The 13,522-nt window shown below is 41.0% G+C and overlaps 1 protein-coding gene across 8 annotated transcripts in view; it reads right to left on the bottom strand.

Annotated features, from left to right (window-relative positions):
- Positions 1–13,522, bottom strand: part of LOC142419784 (cohesin subunit SA-2-like) — a 64,945-nt gene that overhangs the window by 3,206 nt on the left and 48,217 nt on the right. For all 8 annotated transcript variants that reach the window (XM_075523074.1, XM_075523066.1, XM_075523093.1 and 5 more), the window contains 9 exons: positions 13,231–13,308; positions 11,176–11,268; positions 10,289–10,457; positions 8,233–8,384; positions 7,298–7,399; positions 5,816–5,970; positions 5,597–5,725; positions 1,471–1,661; positions 261–435 (listed from right to left, as the gene is read on the bottom strand). In XM_075523074.1, the coding sequence (XP_075379189.1) occupies positions 261–435; positions 1,471–1,661; positions 5,597–5,725; positions 5,816–5,970; positions 7,298–7,399; positions 8,233–8,384; positions 10,289–10,457; positions 11,176–11,268; positions 13,231–13,308 (1,244 nt within the window). The remainder of the gene's footprint in view (positions 1–260; positions 436–1,470; positions 1,662–5,596; positions 5,726–5,815; positions 5,971–7,297; positions 7,400–8,232; positions 8,385–10,288; positions 10,458–11,175; positions 11,269–13,230; positions 13,309–13,522) is intronic.

The following is a 13,522-nucleotide window of genomic DNA, read 5'->3' on the forward strand; positions in this document are numbered from 1 at the left end:
TTAGTCCAAGAAGGCACGGAAGCCCTGTGACGGTGGGGGACAATCAGGCTAAAGCAGCAAATGTAGATATTGGACTGAGGAAACAAAAAAAAAACCAACCTGTCCTTGGCACACAGCCCATAAGAAAGACAGGAGGGGCACACACCCTGTGCCCTTTGTCCATTGAAGTATTACAAAAAACAGAAGCAGAGGTGGATAGAGAGACCCCCCCTGTCAATACCAGGGAAAGTGAAGGAGCTTGTAAGACATAAAACTCTCACCAGTATCTTCTACGCAGCCCTCCTGGACAAAGGAATGGCAAATGTTCCTGCAAGTGCATCTCTCGAGATTTTAGCCTCTTTCTGCTTTTCCTTGCTGCAGCGGCAAGCTGGGAAGCACACTGCAGGTCTGGAGCTTTGCTTGCTGCTTCAGTCTGGCTGGTTTCAGGCAAAGACCCTGTAACAGGCAGTGAACAGACTCATTCTTCAGCCTCACCCTCAGAGGTCTTGAGATGAACATTTCCAACATGTTCCCCATGGCAGTGAAGCAACAGGGCCAAGCTCAAAGAGAGATTTGGAGCAAAGCATTCATTTATTGAAGGAACCAGCTAAAAGTCACATAAAAGAAAATCAACTTAATTTGCCCACTGGTCACTTTTGCAATCTAGATCTATGATCTTGGCCTCGGTCCATAAGTGCTATCAGTACTGCTGAGTCTATATAAGCGTCAAGAAAGGAGGGCCTTTGGGACACAAAGGAACAAGCTTTCTGAAGGCAGGGCACTGAAAAGAAAATTTCTGAGAAAGGATGAGAAAGAAACTAAAGTACACTCTGGAAAAATTCCCTTTCTTCCACATACAACTGCACGTGTCCATAGCACTTAGCATTTTTACTGGCAATTGTTTTCATCATGGCTTTACTACATTTAATTAAGTCCCACCATACCCATGCAGTGAATACCTCATTATGGATTGGAAGTCCATGAGAGCTGCTAAAGCCTCGATGCAGCCCACCTAACTGTAACTCTAAGTTAGGAGTATAATCTTACAGGCTCCCTAGTAATTCAAGAGAGAAAGACCCCAGAAGATGATTCGGCCCAGATCATCTGGGCTGAAGATCTGAATCAGCTTCTGGAAATACCTCTCCTTTCTCAATTATCTACAGCACCTAAAGCAACAACGCCCTTAACTTAACAATTGAAAGCAATGAACTAAGTCTCAATGGCACAGACAAATGCCAGAGCTCAGTACTGATCAGAATTTGGGATTATCTGAATTTGGCTCACACAAAATCTCCAGACCAACCTTCCTGCTATTGAGTGATGAAGAGGCCTTTAACAACAACAAAGCTGAAGGCAAACTGGAAAGCTGAAGTTCAAACTGGAAAGTCCACAACACCCAACACACTGTGGTACTGCTAATACAAAGCACGAAATGCATTTTTGCTGGGACAAAGCAAATACAGCTGATCCAGAAGAGCGAAGGTTTCATACCATTAGACAATTTCCTTTTAAAAGAGGACATCTTAGAAGTGCCCACAGGGGACCACTCTCCTGAACTGCCGAGGACAGAGCTCTCCTCATCTTCATTTGCCAGCAAAGAGTTTCTGTACCAAATCAACGGCTGCCATTCATCTCCTCTGCAAGGCAGTGGTTCTGCTATATACCTCTGTAAGTAAGCATACCTGGAGAAAACCAAAAGCAAGCATAAGAAAACTCAGTGTCTTTCTCCTCAATATCTAGGGAAGCTATTGCTAGAAAGGCAGTTTCCCTTTAACCCCCAAAAGTGCAGACAGAACTGTCGAAGAAAAAGAAAGCGCATCCCCCTTCTCAGAAATATCTGACATCTCTGAAATATATGAATATTTAAAATGTGAATGTCTTCAGAGCTAAAAGAGTGCTTAAATTTTAGCATTAGAAAAAACACTTGATTCACAGGAATTACAGAATTACGTCAGTCTCTAGAAAGAATTTCCTGTGCAGGAAAAGTCCCTGCCGATTGCTGCTGCCAGGAGCAGTCTGAACAGAGCAGAACTCTGCAAGGATGCACCCCTTCTCCTGGTGTCCCTTTTCTGCCTCATGGACTGCAACGCAAAGGAGATGCCAGGCAAGAGATGCTCCTTGTGATTCAGCAGTACAGCAGGTCAGGAAATGGGGTATTTACACCATGAGTGCCTGTTTTGTCAAAATTTAAAAAAAAGAACCACCAATAAAACCACTTTTCCATAATATCATCTCAAACTCAATCCAATTTGCTCAGGTTCCCAATAAAATTTCAAGTGTCTGCAAGAAGCAGTTAACAGCTCTGCAGTTATGACAACACACAAGAGGTGGGAAACATTGGTTCAAATCCCTGTTCTGCCTGATTCAATCCGGAGACTCAACACGGGGCCTCCCTGAATGCCAGGTGAAGCTATCACCTCTTCTGGAGCAAAGAGGTCTCCTTCAAACATTCTTTTTGAAAAACAAGACATTTCTGACAAAGTCTTTCTGACCCGTTCCTACTTCATAACAGTAAGAAAAGAAAACCAAAGTCTGACTCAGGATTAAAAACTGGATATTAACTACATTTCAGCTACAGCCCATCACTTTAAAATGAAGCTCAGTGTTGTTAAAACAGACCCCACCTTAGCAAATACCAGAAGTGACAGTTTTAACGCCAGCATGTACAGTATATTATTCTTTCTTTGATTAGGAGTGTGGCCTGGAAAGTATCAGACATTTCATTCGCTTTGCAAAACAAGAAAACCGGTGCTGGGAGGAGGTTAGGGTAAGCACTGACTCCGAAACAATTAGAGTCCTGGACTCTGGGGGCCCCAGGGATCAAGAAACCCTGGTAATGGAATTTGCTGGTTTCAAACAAGCATGTATTGTAACTACTGTTTTAGGGTCTAATCCAACTGCTATCAATGTCAATGGAAAGACTCCTACTGATTCAGGAATCAGGCCCTTCATGCAGCTTGTTATTCAATAATTCATTTCTTGTGTGCATGTTGTGGCACAGAGCAATTGACAAGTCAGGTATTTTACTGCTACAGCCTGGGCAATTACAGGGGAAGAGGTTAAAATCCATATACTTTGATGGTGTTGAAATATACTCCTTTCTAACAAATGCCCATATTCTGTATCTCATCTGTTACAGGTACATGCACATATGTTAACATACAGACCTGGACATCAATCCTATGATTAATAATAAAAATGAAAATAACCAGATGTTTTTTCTAAAAGTTCATGTTGACCTAAAACATTCCATCTAGTAATTTATGATGGAGCTAAACCTAAATATTTCTAAGAGGAAACATAATCTCCAGCCCCTGCAAGGCATTTTAGGCCTCCCAGAATAGAAACTGTTACTCTGGAAACATAGTCTGAATGTAGTTGTGGATAAAATTGCAATTTCCCCCCTTGTGAATTTTATTGTTTCCCATTTGTTCCCAGCACCAGTGGGAAGGTCCAAAGCAGTAAGAACTGAAGTCAAAGAGCACTCCCTGCTAGGTTCTGTATTTCCCACATAAGTTTTCAATGAATAAACCTACCTGAATGTATCTAATACATTCAGGAATATACTTCTGGAATATATCCTCTGGTCAAGAAGTTAAATATAGCCCTAGGAAAAAAATTATCAGGATTTAGCTTTAAATCTGCTCACATCAATGATGGAGTATTTTCCTCTTGTTTAATTAAAAATTACTCCTTGGAAGTAAATGAAATGACAAAGTTTTTCAAGGATGGATTAACAGAAATCTACTTATTGCACAAGTGTCACCACACAGATGGTAACGGCTCTTTAAAATCCAGACAACTGGGACAGAGTTCTACAGAAACTGTACAAAACAGGGGCTGGAGCACCTCCCCTATGAAGACAGGCTGAGAGAGTTGGGGTTGTTCAGCCTGGAAGAGGGAAGACTCCGGCAAGACCTTATTGCGGCCTTCCAGTACTTAAAGGGGGCCTACAGGAAAGATGGGGAGGGACTCTTTATCAGGCAGTGTAGTGACAGGACAAGGGGTAATGGTTTCAAGTAGATTTTTATTAGATATTAGGAAGAAATGCTTTACTGTGAGGGTGGTGAGGCACTGGAACAGGTTGCCCAGAGGAGTTGTGGATGCCTCCCTGGAAGTGTTCAAGGCCAGGTTGGATGGGACTTTGAGCAACCTGGTCCAGAGGAAGGTGTCCCTGCCATGGCAGGGGGGTTGGAACTAGATGATCTTTAAGGCCCCTTCCAGCCCAAACCCTCCTGTGATTCTACGATTCTATGAAAACCAATTCTAGTCATACATCTCAAAGATTATCTCTGAGAAAAATGCAAGAATAGAAAGGGGGAAAGGGGGAAATACCATTTCCCCTTAGATCCCCACATAGATTATCCCCTTTAGATTTACCAGGGGTTATAATCAGTATATGTCAAATATTTTTCTTCTGTATTTTGCATTTTGGGTTTGAATTCATTTTTTAAAATACATTGTCTGGGTAGCTGGCAATCATTAATAAATTGTGTTTGTCGTGTAAAGTAACAGGATAGTAGACATCTTACTACTCTTGACCCTTGTTACATAAAAACTGGTAATAATCCCCATGGAAGTTAACCTCCAATTTAAGACAAAGTGACACGGAAGCAAACAAGTTACACAGGGCTCAGCAAGATGTGACGGGTGAGGATTTCTTCCATTTCTGCTGACTTCTTCTCCAAAGTGGAACTTTTCTTGTCAGGTACTGGAGTGATGTGCTCAGAAATTCAAAAAGGCAGATGTGTCTTAATGTTTCATCTTACATTCCCCTGTCTTCAAATATGCTCTCAGGAAAATGGAAGTACCTGTTATATATTTTGCAATAGTTTTTACAGCATCTGTAAATAGAAGACTGAAGTGCAGAGATCCAGATCCAAAATAAGCAGCACTGACTAGCAAAGTAATGACAAAGGTCAAATAGAAGGAAGAACATTACTTGCTTCTCAAAAATGACTGGAGTTGAGGCAGGTGAAGAAGAGAATAAGAGACATAATCACACATCTCTCTGTTCACATGCGTAATGCCTCATGATGCCAAAATAAGCCTATCAATCTTGTATTATTAAATGTAAATATTTAAACCACTGTAAAACATGGGCCCAACTGGATCAAGGCATATTCCTCTGTAAACAGTAAATTTTTTAATTTAAATATCCACATTATGAATGTCCTGTATATTTCTATTCCAAATATATTCCATGGAACTCATGTAATTGAGTCCTGAAGCTGTGGAATTAGATCATTACAAAATAATGATCCGGGCACTGTCTCTTCCTCAATCTTCTCTGCTTTACTTTTCTGTTCAGAAAAGCATTCCTGTTGCTCCACTAATGAGTCAAGTTGGGAATCCTTCCTTCAGAAGAATTGCCGTATGTGGCCACAATTACGTCTAAAAAAGATCTAGAATGCATACTGCACATACAATCTGAAATGACTACTACTGCAAAATTCAACAAGTGTCTCTCAAACTAACAGCCTCAGCAGCAGATTGATTTCAAAGATTCTCTGAAAAGCCCTTGAGCAACTTCTGCAACACTGAAGGTCAAGTGTCCCATGTACAGGGATACACCAAACACAAACTGTGTATGACAGTGTACAAGAACTTAACTTACACTAGTCTTTTGTCTGGCTTTAGCAGCTTGTTGGAAAATTCACTGATGATTAACAGAAAGCTCAAGTTAGGAGGCAAGCATTTTCCATCTACTCCACTAGCTCCTTGAAAGGCAAATTCAATCCCTTCCCTATTGGAAGAAAAAAAAAAAATAGAGTAATAAAACAGACAACTAACAAAAGCAATGACCATGGACAAAGTGATGTTACGTGGTACGTACTTGTGTATCATGGCTATAGATTCTCTAGATTTCACTTGGTCCCAGCCAAACGTTAGTGAAAAGCGACGAGCAAGTTCTTTCATATTTGTGAAGGAAGCAGAGGAGAAGTCCACGCCACTACTGCTGTCTTGGCTTTCTGCATGTGTCTGAAACAGCTGCAAAAGAAGTCTCAAATAAGCAACCATATGTAATCCTACAGGAAAACAAAGCACCAGGAGGACACAGAGACATGCACAGCAAGCAACGGTTATCTTACACAGACAGAAGCTTTACAAAAGAGCAGGTAAGTCATGTGCTTCAGAAGCATGCGACTGGAACAAAGACAAGGAACTGACACAAAGGACACTGTTGTGCTTCACAGATAGGCACAAATGAAAAAATAAAAATTAAAAATTATGTGCATAAACAGAGAACTGATTCCTGAAGATGACGGCTGCACTGACCCCATCTCCTGTTGGGACTTCTGAATCAAGCCCCAGAGGCGTAAGTTGCCCAAGAGGCTTTCAGAATATCAGAATGCAGATATAAAGCAGCAAGTTTGGCAGCAGCATAGCCCAATTTCTGAAAGTGAAACTGGGTCAAAAGCACATCTCAAACCCAATTAACTACGTTTTGGGGTTTTTTCCTAACGGAACATGGAGGTAGCTTGTTCTCTTCAACCTGTTAACTTTCAAGGTCAAGCAAAGGCCAAAAAGGGCCTGTTGTCTATGCGATACCTAAACACACAGTCCTGACTATGTCAGCAGAATATATGTAGCCAAATGCTGCTTAGCCTCATCTAAGCTCAGATTTCAGGGGCTAGTTCACGGATCTAAGCCCCTGGCAATGTGTGTGAAATAAGCAAAGCTCATGTATCGCTACCCCCTGGGAGGAGCCTGCTCTGTGGCTTACAGCACGACTCCAAGCTAGAAGCAACTCTGGTCATGGGCAGAGCCTGCAAAAGCAGCTGCTAAAATAGCTAACTGGCCTCATCAGTCAGCAGCTGCAAGCCCCAGCAACTGAGACCCTTCAGAAGAGCCGCACCCCACTTTCTTACAGAAAAAAATACTGAAAATACTGGGGATTAGAGCTGGCCAGCCACAGACACATTTGTGGCTCCTCAAATTCAGTAGGAATTGAGGCAGTCCGTAAAACACAGAATAATATCCTTAACCTTTGTTAAGGTTAAGTGACACCTACCATGTCCCAAGAAACACTCCATAATCTCACATCAGTCCTAACACACTATGCATTTGAAGATTAAAAACAAGACAAAATAATGGTGCACAAAATTACATTTTAAACCAGATGTAATGACTTGAAAGGAGTTTTGATTATGACATGCAAAAACAATGTACACATAGAAAGTACAGGCAAGGAAACAATTTCTTCCACTAGGTTTTTTAATGAATTTGAATAATTATGCCAAGGTAGGTGAAAAACCCCAATATGAATACAGCAGTCATAAGAGCCCCTAGCCTCCAGCTTTAATCTTAATCTTACCTGCTGCAGACAGAGCATCAGTGTCTTAGCACTCTGAATTTTGTTATTGTGCCTTGTCCTGCTTAACGTTTCTTTAATTATATCTCCAAAATCATTGTAGGTCTATTAACAGCAACGAAACAAATGAGAATTAGCATTCCCCTTCTTTAGCACTGGGAGTACACAAAACACATGACTCTCTTCATGCCACACAAGAAGTTCATAAAACACTTCCAATATCAGAACACCCAAGTGAAAAGATGAAAACTGGACTTTTTATATTCTTTCACCTGTAAAGCAATGGTATGCTTCTTTAAGAGTAATGTGAGGATTAAAGTTACACCAAAATTGTTAAGTATTTATTATAACAAAAGAACAAAGCCTCCTCAGGAGAGAAACAGGGAGTTTTCTGTATTTAATCAATGCTCGCCTTGGGCCCAATGAAGTAAAGAAAAAGATACATATTCAGGTATTTCCAAAGTCCTATTAGTTGACTCAAGGCAACTGCCCGCCCTGTGCTGTTTTCGGCTCTCCTGAAACCCACCTCAGAGCGGTTGAAGCTCTACCAGTTGTCTAAGCACAGGGACCCATGTGAAATCTAGGCCACCTGCATATGGACTGCGTGAGCTGTATGAAGTAAGTTCACCACTTCACTCAGAATCTCTATAGTTAAAACATTCTCCCAGCCATAAACTGCTTCTCTGCAATGGCCTCTCTGGAGAAGCTGAGGAGCAGGTGTTCAGACAGACATACCCTCTACCCAATTTTCAGTTACTTCGTCTGCAGAGCAAAGAGGAGAGATTTGTCCCACTCTTGCTTGATTTTCTAGCCCTTTTGTGATTATACAAGGATTCTGAGCCATAAGACTTTTAACCCCACATCTTTCACAAACACTGGAGTCACTTTCAAAAACTAAAATGCACTGATAGGCAAAGCAACCTTATGTAAAACATTACCTTCACATAATACTTATAGATCTCAGCAGCCGCAGTCATCTCTACCACATTATACACTATTAACTTGCAATATGCTGCAAGAAGACTCCGCTTTTTGTGCAAGTCGTCAAGTTTGCAACTTTCATCCTTTCTCTCCTCCTCTTCTGTCAGGTCTAGGAAAACAAAAGCATTGAAGCTTTGTTCTACTACTTTATTCAAGATATCTCAATTTTAATGACCAAGTTTCATCCAAATAGCACAGACTCAGCTGTTCAGTCAACATGCCAAGCAACAGATGCTAGTGCTCATTCCTGTGTATATCAGAAAATGAATGTGTATAACAGAAATGGATTTTTTCCATTTCAAAGCTTGCAGCTGATGACAGTGAAAACGAGTTATTTGCACTGTCTTCTACTCTGATCTTCATAGGGCTTTTGCATTTCTACTACTCAGAATCTTCTTATACAACACTGCTCACAACTACAGAACAGAACCAAACAGAGTACAGAACAAAAAGCACAAACACACCAAAAGGAAGAGACCAGACAAATTGCAACCACGTTTGTTTTCCATAGAATAACACAGATGCTAGAAAACCACCACATAACTCATCAGAAACCCTACAACAGTTGCCCTACACAGTCAACGAGAAGACTTCAGGTGAAACTCTCCAAGTGGTTATATCAACAAGAGTGAAAGAAAGAAGTCATTTCATATCATTGAGAACATACTAAGTCTCTGGAACATGAGTTAATTACTAGCTGGGTAACTCGTGGAAAACAAGTAAGAGCCTTGCAACTCAGCTAGAAAGGTGCCTGGGGAGAGCTTCTTGCAGTAGGAGAGCTGAGATACACTCTTTCCCGCTGTGAATGTAACCTACCAACTGCCAAAAAGCTTCAGTCTTTGACCTATAATTTTTATCTGGACTGTTTCCGCTTCTAGCATGACTGTGGGCCTGGAAACAAACATAAGGCAGGTGACTGATCAGAAGTATGTGCAAATTAAGAGTTAACACTGAAATGGAGCAGCTGCCAGATGTGCACACAGACAAGCACCCCCACAGCATGACAGAATCACTCGTTCAGGAAGGAATCTGCAATGGGATGACAGGGATCCTTTGTGGAGAGGACTGAGAAATTGAAAGCATCATACAAAATGGGACTGAAACAGATCTCAGGCCCAAAACAGGATCAACTTTATCAGTTTCAGATACATAACATATGCAACCTGAAACATAACCTGCTTCAAAAACTCCCACAACTAGGATACTATAACATTCTTGAGCAATCTTTTCTATTCTATCTCTACCTTTACCATTAACGATTCTCCTCTACTATCTCCCTTGTTGCAATTTAGGCTCATCTCTTCTTGCATATACACTGTAACCTGGATAAGCGTGCTGCCCAAAACTGAACGCAGAAGTCCATCTGAACAACTGAAGGACAAGAGTTTGACACAATAATGTGAATAATAGAACAATGCTTGGTTTTTCAAAGCATGACACTTGAACTCGGCCTCAAAACCACAATGAACTAACAATCTATTTTCAAAACACTCCCCAAAGAAACCAGCCTTCACAATAACAGCCTCAATTTGTCATCTGGATGTGTTTGAAAAAGGCAACAGAGCAACAAGTACATAGCTATTTCCCACAAAATCTGCCCCAAGCTCCCCAAATCAAAACCCACTAGTCCTTTACTCTGATGGCTTAGAAGTGCCCATGCACTGACAGAGTCACACTGTAACACTGCAAGGCCTTCCACAGAGGTGGCTAACACCATCATCTCTACCACCAACATCAGTCTACCAAATACTTTTACATTCTCACCCATCCCTGCATTACATCAGCCCTTTCTACCTATGAGTGAATTGGCAGCTATTTCCTGTGGTTGATCCACAGTAGATACAGATCAGTGCACAACAGGTGAGCCACTTTGCTTATAAAGAGGCCCAACCAAAAAAACCCCACCCCCCCGACAAAAAAAAAAGATCAGCCCCTTTTCCTGATATGTTCAGTGCAGACAACAATTGACAGCAAAAGTGGTAGACTGTTTCTCCAGTGATAAAGAAGTCTAACCTTTGCTTTCCTCTTCTTCCTCTAAGAAAACATGTTCCTGGATAAACAAAAGCAGTTTTTCCTGAAGTGATGTGTTAGGAAGATACTCTAGAAGTCCAACTGTTTCTTCATTATTATTTGAATCCTGATGACTCAAAATTAGCAACCAGTCACAGAGTATCATGAAGGCCTGTATCAAGCAAACAAAGCCAAAGAAGGATTTAGAGACCATTTACTTTTCATGCCAACTCCACTTTGCATCTCCATCAAACACCACAAGTCACAATCTAGCTTCTATCCCACTTCTTCCTCACAAGCTAAAGATTTCTGTTTGCCCCAACCTGTGGTAAAATGCCACAGCTAAGCCCTTCCAGAACTTTTACCATAGGATACAGTATATTCAAATATCATGCATGAACACCACCTAAAGATTTTCAAACTTCCATGGGAAGGAAGAAGAGCTCTATTATGCTAGAATATCTCTCTTTTAACACATGAATCACTGGACAATTTCTCCATTGTTTTATTTTTGAAATAATATTCATTGCAAGGCATTAATAAAGCAATGATAGCAACCAGTACACTGATCAGTCAAATCAGAAAACACAATGATTATCAACTGGCAAATAGAGTCATTCAGATTTAGGCCTTGATTCTGCACATGGACCCGTGCAGACACATAGCTATGCTTGATTAAAGCACTAACTTTTGTAGCATTTTAACTAACATAACTTTAATTTTCCTTTAAAATAGATAGTTGAAGATTGTTTTTTTAAAGAGTTATTTCTCTGCTAAGAGACAAAAAATAGCACAAATCAGTAGAAGGAAATACTACTATGAAAAGAAAGGCAGGCATTTAAAAGGAGGACTGAGCATGAACACCAATTAAGTGATAGAGAAACACAAACCTTTTCTCTTACATCTTTTTCCTTATGGTGGAGGAAGCACATGCAAATCTGACTGAAACGCCTCAGCTCTCTTCTTAGTGCAAAAAGAGTCTCCTAAAAACATAGTTAGGAAAAGTGACAGGACAAAGATGTTAGGGACTATGATTCAATAGAGAATTACAGAAGAAACAACACCTGCATCTTTCTTCTACTGATATTATTCATTTAAGATAGCACAGGTGATGATGTTATGAAAGAAGCTGACATCTCACAGCAGCAACAGCTACCTAGCTATGAACAACTTTAAAACCATGTCTTGTTTTCAGGCACAATATCTGGAATGAAAAGGTCAATCCATAAAAAGATATACTTCCTCCCTGTCGTGTCCCCCCGTCCCCCGTCCATCCCCCCCCCGGTGCAGAAATGTGACATATACTAGTAGGCCATGTGCATCTGTCACACTTGCTGAGGCTAGTGGTATTCAGCAAGTCACAAACTCTTTGGTTCTCCATCTGTAGGATGGGCAGCTCTAATAGCATGTAGTCCCTTATACAGCCCTCCAAGCAACTGCAAGATTTGCAGAATTCACTTCAGCTTATCCTTATAAAGCAGTGATAATGATTTCCACTTTAGAGATGGAAGTAGAGTCAGAAAAAGTCTGGTCCATCCCACCTAATTTTCAGTGTGAATTGCCTTCTGGAGTTGCTCTTCTCTCTCCCTCTATTGACTACAGAGAGAATGCAGTTTCACTACGCTTCTAACTTTGGCACTCAGAAGCTTAGACACCTCTATTTGTTAAGAGGAATCCAGCAAGAGAGAATATTTGATTTGCCCACAGCCACATAAAAGACTTTCTCATCCTTCACTAGGTCCCAGCTGTTGCACTGCACTGAGCTTTGAGCAGTCAATAGAAGAGGAATGCCCTTACAGGAGGGCTGGATTTCATGCTATGCAACTGTATCTTTGGAAGAAAGGGGATCCATCCCAGGGCATGCTGAGAAGAAGCACAAGGGGAGGCAAAACATTGCCTTAACACCATTGGGGGAGGAGAGGAGGAAGAAACATTCCTAGAGCTGCTGTCCAGGAAATGTTCTTTTTTGCTCTTGGAACTTCTCTCTCTGCCAACATCCAGATTTGGCCCTGCAGAGTGGGCCGTAACATTGTGCTTCCAATCAGAATCTGCTCCCATATGAAAGGCCAAATTAAAAAATGTGCTGCCCCATTATCAGTCAAGCTAACCGTGTCTGGACTGACAGGCAGAACATATTAGAGCAGTGAGAGATGTGGACATCCACACAGGAATGGAATGGGACGGGAATAGATAGTGAATCAGTCACCAAACGGGTAACCTCCCAGATAGCATTTCTCACACAAAACAAATGTCCATGTCAGCGTCCTGTTCTGTACACACAGGAGCACCAGGGGAAGGGGACAGAATGACAGAAGCAGCAGCACTCCGTGTAGTCAGAAATCACCACAAAGAGGAGCTGCACAGGTACACATTCCCACGTAAACCAAAGCATAAAAAAGTTTTCCTCTCTGGTGTCTTAAAGTAGGCTGTCTTCTGAAATACCTGCCAGAGCTTGGCACTATAGAAAACCAATTAAGAAAGTAACTAGTCAGCTGATGAGAAAATTACCACTTCCCTCAAACTTTCTGCCAGAAATACATAAGTAAAACAAGAAAATAAAACCAAAACAAAACAACAGGACTTCCTGGAGTTTTCCCTGAATATTCTTTGTTGCTTAAAACAAGAAAACAACAAACTGTTTGGCAGTGGTACAAGTTCCTTATCTCCATCAAGCCCCAGGAATTTGATGCGCATGTTTTGCAGTAAAAATAGAGGTGAACCATTGTTCATTTACTCTCTTGCGGACTGAAAAAGCATAAACACTTTAAAATAAAAAAGATGGCAAGACAGAGAGAAAATGCCTCAACTCAATTTGGTTTCCTCAAGAAAACACACAAATTATCTTCTTAGAAAGCTTGTTTTCTTCTGGCAATCTGAGAATAGAAAAGCAACTTAAACTCCTAGAAGCACAACTCTGAGTTTCAAAATTATGTGGAGTGGCCAACCTTGGGAGAATTTTCCAAAACTGCAGCTAGTTGCCACAGGAGAGAAAAATACGTGCACTGGAGAGCTGGCAGGACCATCTGCAAATGAAAACACATGTCCTTTATTTACATGAAAGGCTCAACAGCAAAAAGCTTAGAACTAAACAAAGCATCCAAGCCTGACATTCTGCATGCTGCTTGCATGACCATTTCTGCACTGTAAAGTATTTAGACCCTCAAAATAAACTTAATAGGTTTACATAAAAGCAAACATTGCCTCCTGAGAAACTTCATTACTAAGGTTCTGCTTCTG

This window comes from Mycteria americana, chromosome 1 (genome assembly GCF_035582795.1).
Source record: "Mycteria americana isolate JAX WOST 10 ecotype Jacksonville Zoo and Gardens chromosome 1, USCA_MyAme_1.0, whole genome shotgun sequence".
NCBI lineage: Eukaryota > Metazoa > Chordata > Aves > Ciconiiformes > Ciconiidae > Mycteria > Mycteria americana.